The sequence below is a fragment of the Phyllostomus hastatus genome, unplaced genomic scaffold (assembly GCF_019186645.2).
Source record: "Phyllostomus hastatus isolate PE091 unplaced genomic scaffold, TTU_PhHast_1.1 phas_contig_30, whole genome shotgun sequence".
NCBI lineage: Eukaryota > Metazoa > Chordata > Mammalia > Chiroptera > Phyllostomidae > Phyllostomus > Phyllostomus hastatus.
In genome coordinates, this window is record NW_025333841.1 from 300,541 (window position 1) to 319,866 (window position 19,326).

Sequence of the window (19,326 nt, forward strand, 5' to 3'; positions counted from 1 at the left end):
GCATCTCTGCGCGGGGAGTGAATGGGAAAGAGAATAAACCTTCAGTAGGGCTCTTTTTTACTGTGTGAGCAAGAACCCACCATGCCTCTCTTCCAGTTAGAAGATGGTCACTGGGACAAGGCACAGCCCTTCAGGCTGCACTCATTTTGCCAGTATGGTCATGGAGTCCCTTTGTAAGGAGCTTCTGGTACATGTGACTTGTTTCCTGGGCCCTTGACCTTCTAAACACACAGAAACGAATTTGAACAAGGTATGTTATAAATGTTTTAAAGCGAACAATTCTTTAATGCTTTGTGCCCTAAGAAATTGGCTTTCCTAAAATCTGTAATATGCTGGTGGGTGAAGGTGGGAGAACCAGTGAGGAAGGTGGGCAGGCAAGCTAGGCTGGGTTCCAAATATCACTATTCTTGTGGTGTTGGACCCAGGGAAACCATTTCCCTTTCCGAGACTCAGTTTTCTCCCTTGTTACTGTCATTGTTAGCTCCTCGATCTGTGGCAAGGATGCTGAGAAATGACTTCTGTGTAGGGTAGGCATGACCTCTGCTACAGTAAGTACTTGCTAGGAGTTGGGGAAACCGAATTGAATTGCATCCAGCCATAGTGCACCGAGTCATTCCAGACCAAGAGAGAAAGTGTGTATATGCAAGAGAGACTTGTGAAAAACAAGGCCTATCTCTGTGCACGTCTCTCCACTGGGAAGGAAGGGGCCCGTGCAGTGACAATAGACCAGGGGCGCTGACTCAGACAGCCAGTTCCTGCTCATTTCCCGTTGCTACAGGACAGCAGTAGGGCGGGAGGTCAGCCCTCTGTGGGATCTGACTTGGGCCTCTGGCTGAGAACATTACCCAGAGAGAGACCAGACCAACTCAAACAGCTCCCCTCACTGGTCTGCTGTGACGGGACCCACTGGACCTGTGTGGCTGCAGGCAGGCGGTGGGGGCGGAAATAAGTGTGAAAGGAAAGAGAGGAAACTCACTTTTTGAATCCTGCCTCACTTTGCCTGGGCAGCCCAGGAACAACTTTGCAGGGCAACGGAGCATGTGACCAGTGGGGCCAAACTGACCCAGACAGGACGCTGGGAAACAGGCATCAGGAAGACTGCCTGGGCGTCCACTGAGGGGCCTGGGGAAGGTGTCCAGAACAACGTGGAGCCCATCGGCTCCCTGCCCCCAGTGTGGGCCCACCACACGTTTTTCTCTTGCATGAAAATTTACTAAATGTGGAGTCTTGGCCATCCACACCATTAGGATGGAAAGAGCTGAGTCTATGACCCTCTTCTGGAGCCTGGGAGGTGAGTCTTCGGGGAACAGGGTTGCTTGCTCAGCAGAGAGGAGAAGGAAAGGAATTGGGGTCTGTTGAGGAGGAGGATGTGTTTTCTGCACTCAGAGTTTTCCTGAGGCAATTTGGACCACTTTGCGGGGGGACAGGTACCCGAGTACTAGAGGTATGCAAAGCAGGGCAGGCTGGCTACTTGGCAGAAGCTATGAAAAGAATTCAAAATTGGGTGGCTCTGGGGGAGGAATGTGTGGATGTGATCACATCCAAACCCTGATAAGCTGGGATTCTAGGGATGATAAAAGTGAATGAGGGAGCGTGTGTGTGTGTGTGTGTGTGTGTGTGTGTGTGTGTGTAAGAAATACTATATCTATTATTTTTGATAAATTGACTTACCATGCCTTCTAAGGTCTTGTTGTATGGATGGTGGAAAATACCGTCTGCCACTCTTAGTGTTTACGTACCTCCTAGACTCCTGCTAAAATTCTGGGGGTTTCAGTTTTTGTTTTTGTTTTTGTTTTTGTTTTTGAAATACTGAAGCATGGAGGCAGGGAGGAGCAGGGAAGAGGTGCCTATCACTGGTCATCTGTCCGCACAGGTTTTTATCAAAGGACCAAGTACCTTGTAATGAAGTTCAATCCAGACCTGCTGACAGTAGGGTACAATCAAGTTTAGGGTCCCTGGCCACACCAGGACCCCTCTCTGGCTCATGTGAAGGTGATAGCAGGAGTAGGGGGAGGACACTGCAGTTGCATGCCCCAGAAAATGTATTAGAAACTACAGTTAAGGCTGCAGAGGTAGCTAGTAAGACAGACCATGAGTCCATGCCATGTCTCTGGAGTTCTGGTTGATCCATTGCGGCAGGAGTAGGCTCAAAAGGAGTTTAGGAGCTTAGTAGTTGAAAACCAGAGCGATGGGACTGAGAATTAAATACTGTGAGGACCACGTGCTGTTTAGCACAGAGAAGGATCAGAGAAATGTGGTCTTTGGTGTTCTAGTCTTTGAGGGGCTGTCACAGGATGAAGGGAGTAGATGGGGTCTGAAGGGGGTTCAGGCAGCAGAGCTGGGGCCTATGGACAAGAAGAAACTTCCTAAAAGACTTGCCAAGGGGTGCCTTGAAAGGGAGTGAGGAGTCTGGCTGTCTTTAGGCAGGTTGTGGTTTTTGGTTGTTTTTTTTTAACTCATGGGGCAAGTCCTTCAAAAGACTGGGGCAAGAGAGGGAGGAGGTGCCGCCTTCACCTGGGATGCAGGCCTGGCCCACCTTGAGTTGATTTCCTCCTTCTATGTCCACAGCTAGCACCCTGACCTGGTACACCCATCACTCTCCCTATGATTGGGCTCCCTGCTCCCACTCTGGCCCCTCTCGAGCCCATTCTGCATTCTTCAGCCAAAGCAAGACTTTAAAAAACAGACCCATCAGCTCAAAACCCTCCAATGGCTGCCTACTACTCACTGGTGAAAGTCAAGGTTTCTTTCTCTCCTTTATCACTTCCTTCCTACTCTATAAAGACAGAGCACAGACAAGATCTTCTCTCACTCTAACACAGCTCTGACATTTTACAAATATATGTCCTAGACAACTGGAAAGGGCTATATTTAACCTTCTGCCTGCTAGCTTTTAATGAAGGGACTTGCTTCAGGCACTGCCTTCTAACGCCACAGGAGACCTGAGCCTTTTGTTTGTTCTCTCCCAGGCCAAAGCTGGCCTCTCTCTCCAGCAGGATGGTGCCAGCTGCTTGGCCTGCCCTCTGTCTCTAGGCGAAGGAGGACCCCATCCCACCCCCTGCAACATGCCCCCTCAAGCTTTCTTATCTGCAAATACCTGAAAGCCTCCTTATGAACCACATAGCCAGATAAGTGGGACAGCCAGGTGAGCCCAAGAATAGGACAGAGCTCAGGGCTGGGAAGTGCTGGCTGTGAATCTGGGCTGGCGGTGGGGGTGGGTAGAAGAGGAGAAAATGTATTGGCAGAGGTCTAGTCGGTGGGAGGAAGTAACAATAAGTACAGTAAAAAGCCCTGTATGTGAAACTTTGCATATACTGCTTCTTGTGATCTTCACAACAATCCCATGAGGTGGGTACTATTATTACCCACGTCATACTCCCGTGAGGAGACTGGGGTGCAGAGCAGTTCAGTGACTTACCCAGAGGCATGCACAGCTATAAAGTGAGAGAACCAGGATTGAACCCAGATGTGGCAAATCTCACACTCATGTTGCTTTGCACAGTCCCAGGATGTCCTGGCTGAGTTGGTACTGCCCTTTGGATCAGTTCTGTTGATCTGGCCTACCTCAGTTCTTTGGATATCTTTCACAAACACTTCAGCCCCTTGAAGGCTCTTTCCTCACTTCCCACCACCCAGGCTCCAGGCCCACCTCAACCTGTGCACCTAGTTGAGGAGCCCAGCCTAGAAGGTTGATTTTTGGAGAGTGCCCCTGTGCTCTCAATCCTGATGGACTCACTTCTCCCCACCTCTGCTCCTATATTCTATTCTCTTCTGTCTCACAGATGGCAACTACTGGAACCAGAGGCCTCAAACAATAAGCTATACTATTTTTTCCCTCTGTGTGTCACCTGGACTGCTAATGCTAACACCCTCTGTGGCCTTGGATAAATCATTTCCCTCCTGTGGTCCCAGTTTCCCCAGCTGTAAAGTGGGAAGATAGGATACTCTGTGAGGGCCCTTGCAGTTCTAAGAGCCTGGGATTCCCACGGTTCTGCCACCCCCCAGCCCACCCTTATTGCTTTCTCTCACACAATGTGGGGCATGATGATCGCCACAGGCACTGGTTTGGAAACTCTTGCTGAGCCAAAGAAGGGACAGCTATGTGGAAGTGACTGCCCTTGAGCCAATGGACCAAACAATACAGTGGTAATAACAAGCACATTTGTAGGGCACTTTATTGTTTACCAACTGCTTTCACAGTCAGCGGGGTGGTAGGGAGGGGAACTCCAAGGTGATCCTAATGGTACATGGTACAGCTTTAAAGAACATTGAATTACATGGTGAGAAAATGATTCTCGCCTCCTTCTCCTTCCAGCTTTCTGATTACATCAAGGAGAAAGTCTCAGCATGGTGCTATTCTTCAACCTCTGTAATGTTTGCTAATCCTTTGGAACAGAGCTAGAGCAGGCCTCAGGCTCAAAGACATTGACAGACAGGGATATCTACATAGAATTTAATTACTCTGTTCTGTTTCCTTTGTATTTATTTTTACAATTACTTTCTATTTCTGGCAAATGACACTCCTTTTGCTTTGGTTTTTGTTGCCATATAAAATTTATTTTACTATAAATTTATGTAAGAAAAAAATTTTTATTTCAGGAAAAAGTGAATAGTAAATAGAACCAGTGGGACCCAAATAGGGCAAAACCTGTGGAAGTGGTACCTAAATGGCTGAAGCTTAGGCAACGCTGGAACATGGTTTTGGTTCAGCATCAAGTTCCTCAAAGTGGCCTATAAGGCTCTGCATGATCTGCCCCTACTAGTGCCCCAGGCTTCATTGTTCCTTCCTCCCCTTTTTCCCATACCCTGAGCCCTTTTAGGCCTGACAGCTTTTGAGTATGCTGTACTCTCTCTGTGCAATGTTACTTCACATCCCTTGTCCACGCATCAAACCCCAACTGATCCTTTGAGACTCAGTGTAAAGGCCCCCTCCTCTACAAAGCTTTCCTTCAGCTGAACATGAGGTTCATTTTTTCTCTATTGTATTGTCTTTCCCATTGCTATAATTATTTGCTTTTAAGCCTTTATGTTTCACAGTAGTGGTTCCAAGTGCATTTGATAAGAAAAATGAGAGAGAGAGAGAGAGAGAGAGAGAGAGAGAGAGAGAGGGAGAGAGGGAGAGAGGGAGAGAGAGAGAGAACTGTGAGTGATGCCTGTGCACAGTGGCACAGCGACTGGGCCTTGGGGACTGTCCCAGTTCCTGGGATTATTTGGAATGGAGGCTTCCCTGATGCTGAGTCAGAGCCTACACAGGCCACAAAACCAGTCTGGGGATTGCCACTGGAGGAGCTGTTGCAGGTTTCTTGTGCCAAGTTGATTGAGGTGCCTTTGGGATCAACAGCTGAGGTCTAAGACAAGTAGGCAGGACTGTTTGAGGGAGAAGCTGGGCTGGGACACCATCTTAATGCCTCGCCTCAGCTGACCCATGAAGAACTCTGGAGCTAGGTTGGCCCTTCACAGTTGTTCTGAGTTACGATGAGAAGACCAGACATTTATACCCCATATGGACAAGTCACTAGATGCAGGCTTCCCCCAGGGAGTGTGCATGGCCTTGGGGGAGGCAGTTTCTTCTGAGCAGGTGGCTGGACAATCCCCAAAGAGGACTGTCTGCAGCAGCACTCGGTCCTCAGAAGCCTGGAGGGTATATCCCTGTGTCTACCACAGGGTCCTTGTATGACCACCCTGGGGCTTAAGTGCTGGAAAGGCAAGGAGATTTGGAGGGCAGAATATGGCTGTGAAGAGTTGTTGGCTGGGCCCTGGCCAGTATGGCTCCGTGGATTGAGAGTCATCCTACAAAGCAAAAGGTTGCCATTTGAAGCACATGCCTGGGTTTCGGGTCCAGTTCCTGGTTGGGACACATATGAGAGGCAACCAAGCAATGTTTCTCTCTCTCATCGATGTTTCTCTCCCTCTCTTTCTCCATCCCTTTCCTTCTCTGTAAAAATAAATAAATAGATAAATAAATAAATAGAATCTTAAAAAATAAAGAGTTGTTGGCTAGAAGCATAATAAATGTTTGTTAAAAGAAGGAATGGCCAAGCATGATGTTCTAAGCACTGTGCTTAGAGGCAAAGACAATGCAGAGGCAAACAAGTCCCAAGGAACTTCTGGTATAATTGAGGTGACTATTTACTAATAGTAAAGAGACTGTCCCAGAACAATGTGGTAAGGGCTACAATGTGTACCAAAGACCATGCTTCCACAGTACTTTGTTCTTGCTCCTCATGAAGGCCTTATCAACAACCGTGTAAGGCATGAAATACTGTGCTTACTCTACACATGTGAAAGCTAAGGCCTCAGGATTTTTGTTTCTTTTTTTTTTTGAGATTTTATTTATTTTTACATAGGGGAAGGGAGGGAGAAAGAGAGGGAGAGAAACACTGATGTGTGGTTGCCTCTTGCACAGCCCCTACTGGGGACCTGGTTCGCAACCCAGGCACATGCCCTGGCTGACTGGGAATGGTACCAGTAACCCTTTGGTTCACAGGCCAGCACTCAATCCACTGAACCACACCAGCCAGAGCTATTTATTTATTTTTAGAGAGAAGGAAAGGACGGGAAAAATCATCAATGTGAGAAACACTCACCAGTTGCCTCTAGTTTGAGCCCTGACCAGGACTGAACCTGCAACCCAGGCATGTACTCTGAATAGGAATCGAACCGTCAACCTTTCTCTTTGAGAAACAATGTCCAACCCACTAAGCCACACTGGTCAGCATGCTGGATTATCTTTTGCCTTCACTGCTGGGGAGATCCCCAAGCCAGGCCATCCCCAAGGAAGACTGGGCTTCATAACCCATGCCCTCTCCCTCCACCACCTGCCCCCCTCAGAGCAGTCCTTTGAAGTTTGTGAAGTGCTTGTTACATATATTTCATCTTGTCACAGCCCTGTGAGGGAGAAGAATAAGAGTTTCAGAAGAAAGTAGGTTTTATCTTTATTTTTTTTAACCTGTCTAGTATGCTTGCAGAAATAGATATATTCTGATTATATTTATAACAGTGACATTCTTTTTTATTCTGTTTTTTTTCCTACACATTCTTAACCACCTGTGAAATTCCTCCATTACACTCATCTGTTCTTTCATAGCTTTGTCTCAAATGTGAGAAAATTGTGATCAAAATCCTGTTAGTTCGTTTTGAGCTGTGAGGGGGAAAATATATTTTTTTGTTTTTTAAAATTTCAGCCACACTCAAATAGGCAAAACTTTCTTGGTTTGAAACATTAAAAATGTATGAAACCAAGAATACTTCTAATTTTATGTGTGATTAATACTCTAGTAGAGATTTTTTTTTGGAGGGTTGTATAGTATGAATAAAAGGCCACTTAGAGGCAACTAAAAATCTTCCTCGAAGAACTGGGTCATGGGCAGGGCACCTGCTCCTTGTTCCTGCCCCACCAACCCTAGGCTGTGCCCTCTGCCCACCTGTGTGCCCACCCTCCTCAAACGCCAGGCCAAGTCTCTTCTTTTCATTTCCTGCCTAAAAGATTTCCTGTCAAATGCCAATGAAAACAATTTTTTAAAAAGAGATTTTTTTACTTATTTTTAGACAGAGTGGAAGAGAGGGAGAAAGAGGGTGAGAAACATCAATGTGTGGGTGCCTCTCGAGTGCCCCCTACTGGGGACCTGGCCTGCAACCCAGGCATGTGCCCTGAATGGGAATCAAACCAGTGACCCTTTGTTTCGTAGGCTGGTGCTCAATCTACTGAGCCACATCACCCAGAGCTGAAAACAAATTTTAAGTCTGTACAAAAAGAATTCTAGTATCTCTCCCAATTGGTTCGATTGTAGTTTTTCTGGTCCCAGAGGTTGTTTAAGCAAGCTAGAGAAATCTAGAGTTTTCCCAATAGAAGCTGTCACGCTGTAGAAAATCAACAGTTGCTTGACATTCCAGAGCAGAAAAGTCTTATGCTCCCAGAGAAAATAAAGATGTACACATTCTTTGTCCATAAGTAGTCCTGCTTGAGTTCATTTGTCATCACAATCATAGGACCATAATTAAAATTTCCTCTCTCTTTATAAGTGCCAAAAATACCATGCTAGCCTCATGAGTTTAAGCAAGGGACCCCTCATTTCTATTTATTTCCTTGACTTCCTTGTAGGGAGCTTGCAATAGGCAATGGGGGGGCAGCAGGGTTCAACTTTATGCTTTAAAGATTAGCAAGGTAAATGAATCACCCTTATCAAAGTGTCATTTTCAAAGAGTTAAAATCATGACTCTCAGTGAAATATATAGTAATCACATATCAAAGATTTATTTAACTCATTGATGAGTGAACCAGCATTATGGTAGAGCTGGTTTTAAAAAACATATGAAGGTCTAGCAGTTCCTCAAAAAGTTAAACATAGAGTTACCATATAATCCAGCAATTCCACTTTTGGGCATAGACCCAGAAGAAGTGAAACAGGTACTTGGATAGGTACTTGAACATGAATGTTCACAGCAGCACTATTCACAATAGAGAAAAGGTTGAAACAACCCAAATGTCCATCAACAGGTGAATGAATAAACAAAATATGGTGTATCCATGCAATGTAATACTGTTCAGTTATAGAGGACAGTAAATTTCTAATCTATGCTACAAGGATGAAAACATTATGTTAAGTGAAAGAAGCCAGTCATAAAAGAACAAATTGTACATGATTTCACTTTCATGAAATATCTAGAGTAAGTAAATTCATAAGCAGAGGAAGTAGACTGGAAGTTATCAGGGATTAGGAAGAAGGGGGAATGGGAAATTACTGTTTAATGTTTGTTTTGAGTGATGAAAAATTTTGGAAATGGATAGTGGAGATGGTTGTATAACATTGTGAACAAAATTAATACCATTGAATTGTATACCTAAAATGATTAAAATGATGAATTTTATGCTATATATATTTACCACAATAAAAATAGTAAAAAAATAAAAAGACAGATACCAAAAGATATGAAAGATTTTGAAATGGAAGCAAGTAAACTATCAGATATAGAATCAAAAGAACGGCTATAAGGATGCTCAAGAACTCACAGACAACTACAAGGAACTGACTGAGAACTGTAACAGTATGAGAAAGGAAATAGAAACTATAAACAAGAACGAGGAAGAAATGAAAAATACAATTTCTGAATAATGATGGAATAAGAATTTTTAAAAGTTGGCTACATGCCCAGGGTGGTGTGGCTCAGTGGATTGAGCATGGACCTGCAAAGCAAAGGGTCGCCAGTTGGATTCCCAGTTGGGGCACATGCCTGGTTGTGGGCTGGGTCCCTGGTGTGGGGCAAAATATGGTGTATCCATGCAATGTAATACTGTTTCGTTATAGAGGACAGTGAATTTCTAATCCACACATGGATGTTTCTCCCCTGCTCTTTCTCCCTTCCTCCCTTCTCTCTAAAAAGAAATAAATAAAAATTCTTTTTAAAAAGTTGGATACAAAACTGGGTAGTTCTATAGGATAATAAAACTGCAAATTTTGGTGCTATTTTTCCTATTGTACAGAAACAATTTTTATTTCTATCAGACAAAAATAATTTGCAACTTATCAATTTTCCACAAGTTTGCTTTTAACTTTATAGTGGGCCTTTATCAATAATGAATAGTCAAGCAACCACATGGGTGATGCTTTCATATGTTCCTGAAAAGACATGAAGTAATCTTTTTTGCCTTGTCAAGTTTTAGATAATTTTTCATAACACCTCAAATAATACATGACAAACCACAATCCCTATGTGGAACTCCATGAAGGAATCTTAACTTAGTTTCAAGGCCAACTCTCATGTGGCATTAACATCTTGGTGGCATCTGCTATGTGGCATCCAGCAAGTGGTAGTTCCAGGACATTTGTCAGGCCTACTTCAGTCCATGCTGCACATCACTGCACACTGATCTTTCCAAACATGCCTTCCATTGTGCTCCTCCCACACACAGAATTGAAATGACTCCTGACGTAACCCACACTTCCCTAACTGGCTCGCAGAAGTCTCTGGAATCTAGCCTGGTTAGAGATTTGGAAAGCTTTTAAGTCTCATTGCCCTCGTTGCCAGCCATGTTGGTCTCTTGTAACTCCTTGCTGTGTTTTAGAGGTGGGAGTGTAGTCAGGGAATGCAGAAATTGCCCAGTTGTTGCCCACGGATATGGTTGAGGCTCTCATAACAGCCCAGTGGTGGATGTAACCCACAAACACTGTGTCCCTAAGACCTTAGGTATCCAGTGGAACCTACGAATTACCCATGATCCACAAATCCATGTGGCATAGCTACTTCACTGCCAAAGGAGATTTTTTGGTTCTTGTCACCCTCTTCCAGCTTCATGCAGGACCTCCTCTGGACCTCCTTCTGTGCATCACCAGCCAGGACAAGGAAGGCTGGATAGCATACATTCATTGTGTACACACACACACACACACACACACACACACACACACCCCCCAAGAGGACAGAATCAAGACCCAGGTTAGGAAGTGCTGTCCCAGGCTTTGTGAATCACAGCTCCTGTGGGGTCTGGGCTCGTTCCCACAGACTGCAAGTTGGTTGGCCTCTTTTAAGTTGTAAGAACAAAGGTGTGCTTCAATTTCCTTAGGTGACAGGTCATGAGTGTCAGCATTCATGCATAAGTGAAGGAGAGGAAGCCATTTCTGACAGCCCCCACTTTTCACAGTTGAGTGCTGGACAAGACCAGCAAAGTGTCTGCCACTTAATTCTACCACTCAACCACTCTGTCCTGGCCTCTCTTGTTGTTCCCCACAGCCTTGTTTTGCCCACTCCCTATGGCTTCTCCTTATTGCTGTCTCCCTGGGCATCTCATGGCTTCTGAGCCATCCTGGAACAACAGAAACATATATATATAACAAAAGAAACAACAGGAGAATAGATAAATAAAATAATTGTAGATTTAAATAATGGAATACTACACAGCATGAAAATGTCTGAACCAGAGCTACCTGCATCAATGTGAATATTTCTCACAAACCTAATGTTGAGAAAATAAAGTATATTGCAGAAAGATAGCTACAGTTTGATAAATTTTATACAAAGTTTAAGAACACACAAAACAATACTGTGTATTGCATGTTGTTTAGGAGCATGGGCATAGTACATTTAAAAACATGCATGCGAATCACAGGCACCCAATTCAGCAGAATGGCTACCTCTGTGGGGCAAAAGACTGGGACTGGGGAGGTACCCCAGGGGCTTCAACTGAACGTGTAAAATTTTATTTCTTTCAGAAAAAGTTATGGGACAAATATGGGGAAATTTGTTTTTTCCCAGTTCTTTTCTGTATGCTCAAAATAGTTCATCATCTAAAAAGAAGAAAAGAAAAGCAGGGCAGAGATTCCTGCTGCTCCTTTGTTACAGATAAAGAAATTGAGGCTTCAGAGCCCACCCTCTGGTTTAGGGGAACCCAGTACATCAGAGAGACCAATAACATCTATGAGACAAGATTTCACACTCCAATTCACTGAGAACTCCCTTGTCTCAGACTCCAGTATAAAATCTTGGAGTGGATTGTTTGGGTAGTAACTTTAAGATTCTTAGCTTCCAGGCCCAAGGAGATGACAATGACCACTAAATTTTTGCTATTTTCACTCCCTGCCCACCCATCTAGTGGTTCTGGGTACACTCCAATGGAGTGTGATGAGTGCTTGAGGCAAATCTTAGATCCAATCCTGGATTTGGCAACAGCCTTTACCATGAGGCTGCCATTGCAACACCGGTGCAGCGAAGCAACAGCATTGCAAAGCTCTTTCTGGAAGTGAAATTTTGCACCAATGTCTCCTGCAAGCAGCATTGCCCTGATTAGGTGACACAATGGGGCTATCAGGCCTTATCAGCAGCACTTGGTCTAAAACTGAAACTAAGAGTGGTAGAAAGGGCGTCTTCAGTGCTTGGCCTGTTGCCATGGCCTCTGTTGCCATGGTCCCCAAGCACTTTTTGCTTATTGTTTCCTTCAACCATTCACAGTATCCATCAGCAAGCAGGACCTAGAATCTCTTCGGGGCAGACCAAGGAGAAATGGGTTAACAGAAAAGATAAAAGAAAGTAGGGAAGTAATTATAAACAAATCCAAATAATGGATGGAGAAGAATTTTATGTATAGAAACCTGAGACCCAGAAACCAGGGTTGTTGTTGTTGTTGTTGTTGTTGTTGTTGTTGTTGTTGTTGTTTTGAGGAATCCTCTTGAGGTGTGATGGACTGAGAGGCTGCATCAGAATTAGCTGAGAAGTACCCATTATTGTAGCTTCCATGTGTTATGTGCATAGCAACTGTGTGGTCTGCGTTTTCCAGAAAAGTCCCAGTTGCAAGTGTTTTGTTCTGTTTGTCACACCAAGAATCCTGATTTCAGATTTAGAAAGTAAGGTCACTGTAGTTATAGTAGTTCTCTAAATCATCCAGGAAAAGCTGATTTAGAATTCACTCTGCTCTCACTGCTTAGCAGGGAATTTCCTATGGCTTGCCCCTAGGCTCCAAAAATCTGAGCAAAGTGTCCCCTTATACAGCCAAGAAATGCCCAAGCCTCTCTGCATGGGGTACCTCTCCACAGCTGGGTATAGCCCTCCAGGGCTGTGTGGCCACAAAAGCATAGGTTTTGATCCCCACAGACATGAGTTTCAATATGCTCTACATCAACTTTGTCAACTTTGACAATGCTCAGACCCTCACCTTTCTCACCTGTAAAATGACAACATTGATACCTATGACACAGGGTTATTTGGAACATCAAAAAAGATGTTTACCTTTAAAGCTTATACAAATGTTAGTTGTTAAAATTCATTCCTTCATTCAACAAATAACTGTGCACTACATGCCAGTCCTGAGGCCAGTTCTGGGGGTATAGAGGTGAGCAAGACAGACACAGTCTCAGCTAGCATGGAGCTTTCAACCCCAGGGTCGGGAACAGGGGGCAGGGGGGCAGAGTGGAACAAGGCAGACATTAACCAAAGCCTCACCCATCTAAGGTCCATGCAGTGGACAAACAGGGGAGAGTTGCTTTTTTAAAAAGCTGACAACTATCAACAACTGAATCTAAAAAAAAAAAACAGAAACAAAAACAAACTAAGCAAACAACTAGAACAGGAACAGAATCACAGGAATGGAGATCACATGGAGGGTTATCAGTAGGGAGGGGGAGGGGGGAGAATGGGGAAAAGGCACAGGGACTAAGAAGCCTAAATGGTAGGTACAAAATATATAGGGAGAGGTTGAGAATAATATGGGAAATGGAGAAGTCAAAGAACTTATATGTACGATCCATGGACATGATCTAAGGTGAGGGGAATGCTGGTGGGAGGGGGTACCGGCTAGAGGAGGATAAAGGGGAGAAAAAATGGGACAACTGTAATAGCATAATCAATAAAATACACTTTTAAAAGAGCTGACTCTGGCTGCTGTAGAGTGAGAGGCAGGGAAGGGGACTAGAAGCCACTTAGGAGGCTCCTACCGCCGATGATGTCTTGGACTGGGGTGGTGACAGTGCCAGGGAGAAATTGTCAGATTCTGGATCTATTTTGGAGGTAAAAGCAAAGGAACTTGATGATGGAGTGATGTTTGGGAGTGAGGAAGAGGCAAGGAGGTATCTTAGCTAACTGTGTTCTAGGACATGGGCCACTGGGGCCACGAAGAGGGTCCCGAGGCTACCAAGGGATACTGTGTGGAGGCTGCGTTTTCCTCTTCTCCCTCCTGTGAGCAGTGCAATTCCAGTTCTTGAGTTTGCAAATTAGTTCACTAGACTTGCTTAAATAAGATCCTAGTACTTAATATTTTGTGTAAATCGTAACACCAAATATATGGCATTCTGGCTTACTTTCCATTAACTTAGGATGTTGGAAAAAATTCTTCAGTCAAGGTGGTATATCCTCAGGGATGAGTGTAGATGTTCTTTAAGTTGGATTCCTTTCCAACCTTTGGCTCATATTTTTGGTTCTGAAACTGTGGAAGACAAAAGGGCCTCAGAAGGGAGGGGGAGATGGAAAGGGCCAAAGACAAGATTGACTTCCATAACAATATTAACCACACTTTGTAGTTTTCAAAGGAATCTCATACCAATTATTTGTTGTCATGTTTTGTAAATTCGGGACCAGAGCCGTCTCCTGGCCCCCAGTCCTGTGCTTTTTTTAACTTATTTTGATGCCAGGTCTTTAATTTTTTGTGGGGGTGGGTCTCCCTATGAAAAAAAAAAGTTCCAATAGGCATTCCAGGTCTTTCTTTATTGAAGCAATTTATCCATTTGCATTGAGAATGACTGTTAAAAGAAAATTGGTAGTTTCCCACACCACTTGTCCCCCACACATTCAGCAGGGCTTTCAATTTCTCAATCCTTGCTGGCCCAGCCTTCAGAAGCTATTATCTGCTTGACAATTGGCTGAGACTCTTGTCTTTTTTTTTCCTTTCTCAATTAAACTCTAAGGACAGAGGTTCCCATCTGCCCTGGAGCAAACAAATCTTTTGTTATACCTATTTCCCAGAAGCTGGAGAAATTTTTCCCTTCTTCTAATTTCTATAGTTGTCTTTTGAAAACACTTGACCTTCTTAGTGATTTTTAACTGCAGATGGCAAATTAAATTGGTTTCCCAAACTGAAGCCAAGCCTTCTCTGCAAAGTCCACTGCTTTTACCCTGATTCTACCCATTCCTTAACTAGGAAAGGAAAAAATTCAAACACACTCATTTTCCTAAGTGAATATTTTTCTCTTTCTAAGCTATCTTCTCTTAACATGAATGTGGTGAAATTGCTGGGGGGAAATGGTAGGCTGTGTTTCCCTGGATAGGTTTTTGTCTCCATAGTGGATAGGGCTGACATGGTCATCTTAAGTAATTGTATGTGTAGTTGAACATTAATGCAGCAGTGCCTTCCTCTTCTATGGGAAGACATATAGCAGGAGATGCCAAAGCCTTAGGTTGAAGCTGAGTGCAGAGCCAAGACAAGTGCAATGGCTCCCCATTCACAGATCCTTGGGGGTTTTGAAGGTGAGAGGAAAGAGAAGGTGAGGGAATAAGAGGGCAGAAATGGAGGAATAATAAAGAGGGAGGTGAGAGGGGTGTTTGCAGGTAGATATAAAGCTATGAAAATAATAGAAGCTGAATTATTACTGAAAATATTAATGTTTTATACTATTATATAAGTTATTATAATAAATTATATTCTCATGTGTAAAATATAAATACACGTAATAGTTTCACTATTGTAAAAATATCACAGTTGTTCTTAAAACTTCAAATACTACTGAAGGGGCCGTGACCTGTGTGGCTCAGTTGGTTGGCCATCATCCTGTAGAGTGAAAGGTTGCTGGTTTGAATCCCAGTCAGGGTAAGGTTTGGTCCCCAGTCAGGGTGCATGTGAGAGGCAACTGATTGATGTTTTTCTCTCATATCAATATCTTTAAAAAGAAGTTATCTATGGTAACACTTACTTGTGAGCCACATATGGAATTTTGAATATTCTGGTATTAACCACATTCCCCCCTGCTGTTTTGAAATGCCATCTTTATTATACTCTGAATGACTATATATATATATATATATATATATATATATATATATATATATATATATATAGTCTCTCTGTCTCTCTGTCTCTCTGTCTCTCTCTCTCTATATATATATATATAGAGAGAGAGAGTTTGTCTTGGACTATTTTATTTCATTCACTGATTTGCCAATTTCTACACCAGTATTCCTCATTTCCAGTAGCCACATTTAAAAAGTAAATAAAGATGATGAAATTAATGTTGATAATATATTTTATTTAATCCAATATATCAAAAATATTTCAACATAAAATAAATACTAAACACTATTAATGAGACATTTAACATTTTTTGTTTCATATTAAGTCTTTAAAATTCGGTGTGCATTTTGTACACACAGCACATTTCAATTCAGACTAGCCAATTTCAAGTTGCTCATGAGCCACATGAGCTACTGTATTGGACAGCAAAGATCTAGCAGCCAGAAGTCTGAAATGTCACCTGAGCTGTGTGTCTGTGGTGGGTAGGGGTGGATCACAAGGACAGAAGCTGAAGACAAAAACTTCAACAATCCAGGCAACTCCTAGGGCCTCTTGGGACCTTGGTGTGTGGATCCCCAGAAACTCACTGCATGCTGGCCCTGTGCAGGGCAGAACAGCTGACCTGTTTTGAGTAAGGTATAAAAGGCCTTACTCCTCTACCCTCCCCAACTTCACTCCCACCCCATAACCCGCTACCCCCCCACCATGGGCTCTAGCTCTGCTGGCTGTAAAAGAAATAAGAAAAGAGCCCTGAGTGCTCAGGAGGTGATTCTCTTTCTTTGCCTCCAGAGGTGGCTCTGTTCATAGCCTCTTATTGTACTTTGCATTGTTCTCAAGACCTAGTGCCCCTGGTTCCTTTTTTCAAAACCAGAGTAGTGTGGTAATGAGGCTCTGGGGAAAGCCCTGGGAGGGTGTGGTGGGAGGAACCCACATTGTGGCTTACTCAACTGTTAGATCTCAACCCAGTATCCTCAGAGCTGCTGTGGTCCCTGGTAGCAGTGGTGACAGCCATGGCGGCACAGCCTACAACCTGGAATGGTGAGCATGGGCACAATTGCATACTGCAAGGGGATTCGCATTGAGGCTTGAGTTTGGGGGTTGGTACTTGATTGGGTTCTGGCAGTACAGAGGGAGGCAGTTGACTGGCCGGTTGGAGAGCACTGGGGCCTGGGAAGCTAGCTTTGTCCTGGCCTGAGCCAGGCTAGGTTTGGGGAGCATTTGGACTTTATAGCAGGCTTGAGGGCTCCCACCCTTTCCCCACACAGTAAGCTGAGAATTGTGATTATCTCCCCCAGGCAGCATGCTGTCCCTGGGTAAAGGCAGTGGCCCAATGCCCACTGGTAGACCAAATTTCCAAACCAAACCTACCCCACCCTACCGTTCCTCCCACTGGCCAGACACAAGTACCAAGCCCTCTGCCTTGGGCTGGGCCAAGGGCTCAAAGTGGACTCAGGTAGAGTAGAAAGGAATATCTTCCGATGGCAGCCTGGGAGTGAGCTCTTCCTCATCAGCACCACCTCCCAGTTTCCTGTTGCCTGGAGGAGTGGTGGGGCACCAGCATTCCTCTTTCACTCTTACTGCTGCCTCCTCTAGGCCTTGCCCCAGAGAAACTCTCAGGTGTATCCAAATCCTGAAGCACCATGCAAAGCCATCTGCTTTCTGTGGTCACATAAGCAGGAGCCTCCCACCAAGTTGGGCCTGGGCCAGAGGAAAAAGACCAAGAATACAGAGCAACTTCACAGCAAATCAAAATCCCATATGCACGTGGTGGTCTCACCCCAGCTTCCACCACTCCAGCCCCCTCCCCCAGCTTGCCAAAGGGTGGAAGCCTTGCTGATTAAGACTTCCTTGAATGTTGGTAGCTCAGCACCTAGTGTACAGCTTGACACATGCGTGGGAGCAGGTGGCTGGGTGGCAGGATGTACAGATTAATGTGCTCTGATATTGTCTTTGGTGTACCATTTGTTCCTAAAGCCATAAAACTAAAATTTATCACATCATCACTTCCAGTGCCTGCTACACCAGTTACCTAGTCTCCCACTAATCTCCACTAAGAAAAGGTGATAAGTACAGCCAACACAGGGATTCCTGAGAGTAGGCTGGGAGAACGATCTCCCAACATTGCCTCTTTTCACATTAATGCTTTTAGGGTCTTCTGGGCTGAATCATCCTACCTTGAGAATCAAGAGCATGGGGGTTGTCAAGGCCCAACCCTGCTGTTTCTTATTGATTGCAACCTTAGTTATAAGTACAGGTCTTTTCAGCTCTCTGAGATTTAGTACTCTGTGCTGTAAAATGGAACCAAAAAATGAGAAAATATATTAGGTTGAACCCTATGAAATTGACCCCAAACCATTGAATATCAGCAATTCTGGCCATTCATGGTATGGCTCAGTTGATTGAGTGTCATTCCACAAGGCAATAGGTTGACAGTTCGATTCCTAGTCAGGGCACATGCGAGAGGCAACCGATCGATGCCTCTCTAGCACATCGATGTTTCTCCCTCTCTTTCCGTTCCCTTCTCTCTAAAATAAATAAATAAATAAATAAAATCTTTTAAAAATATCAACACTTCTGTATGGTTCAACCTAATGTGTAAAGTACTTTCTTATTTTTTAAATGCTATTTATTTATTTTTAGGGAGAGGGGAAGGGAGAGAGAAAGAGAGGGAGAGAATCAAACCAATGACTCTTTGGGTTGCAGCCCATGCTCAATCCACCAACCTACACCGGCCAGGGCAGTAAAATGCTTTCTAAAGCATGAAGCACTATAATAAGTATTTGTTATTCTTAAGGAATATAATTTGAAAGTCAGAATATAATTTTTGCAATAAGTGACTCACTAATCCCTTTCATCAGAGTACACAATATTAACAGAAGCAGCACCCCTCCGCCAGTCATGCCCACCAGTATTTCCTGGAGCAGTTTGGCCTGGGAAATGTGGACCAGGTGTTTTTAGGAGACTAGACCACTTCATGGAAAGTAATACAGCTGAGAGGCAGGATGGCTCATGGCAGCTCCTACCTGGAAATGACTTACCTACATGAGCACAGTAAGAATTGGCACCTTGTTCTGACCTGGATCAGAGTGCCCACTCCCTGGTTCAATTTCCAAGGCAGAGACAGCCGAGGATGGGCCTTTCTTCCCAGGGGCAGAGGAACAAGCATCCCAGGTCACCAGGCACTTGGAGGGAACTGAAAACAGCTAGCTGTCTGCCAGCTTTTCTCTCCTTAGTGACAGTTGTCAAGCCCAGCTCCCCTTGACCCAATAAAGACTCAGGCCTAACAAATCTCCAATTTGGAAGAGATAGCTGTGACGGTCACAGTTGGGGGTGGGACTTTCATTTCCCTATATATCTGCTACTCAATCCCAACTCTAGTTGCCAAGGTCACTGGGATTTCAGGCCAGAGGGATATGGGTGGAGTCAAGAGAAATGCCCATTGACTGGCCATGCCTCAGAAGCTGACACATCAGGCCAACAAGGACCACTGGGGCACTAGGAAGACATTTATAGAGTGCCTACTCAGTGTTTCCCACTGAGGGCATGATTGTTATTTTTGGATTGGATCATTCTTTATTGCATAAGACTGTCCCATGCATTGCAGGACATTTAGCATCTAGAAGCAAGCTAAGAGGAGGGTGCACCCTATAAGCCTGAGAGCCAGAGAAGTCTCAGCTATCAAAACTCAGGAGAAGGGCCTGAGCAGGGTGGTGGCACTTCATAGCTGCAGGTGGCATTTTGGAAGTGACTTCTTCAACTAAATGCTTCAGAGCTCTGTTTGGACCTGATGGCCATGAGCTGTCCCATGAGCCTGGTGTCTTCACGATTTCTAGGTAATC

The 19,326-nt window shown here is 44.3% G+C and overlaps 1 protein-coding gene across 2 annotated transcripts in view; it reads left to right on the forward strand.

Annotated features, from left to right (window-relative positions):
- Positions 1–924: 924 nt before the first annotated feature.
- The window catches only part of NHSL2 (NHS like 2), a 66,243-nt gene continuing 47,841 nt past the window's right edge, over positions 925–19,326 (forward strand). For both annotated transcript variants that reach the window (XM_045839340.1, XM_045839338.1), the window contains exon 1: positions 925–1,291. In XM_045839340.1, coding sequence (XP_045695296.1) covers positions 1,249–1,291 — 43 coding nt within the window. In that variant the 5' untranslated portion in view covers positions 925–1,248. The remainder of the gene's footprint in view (positions 1,292–19,326) is intronic.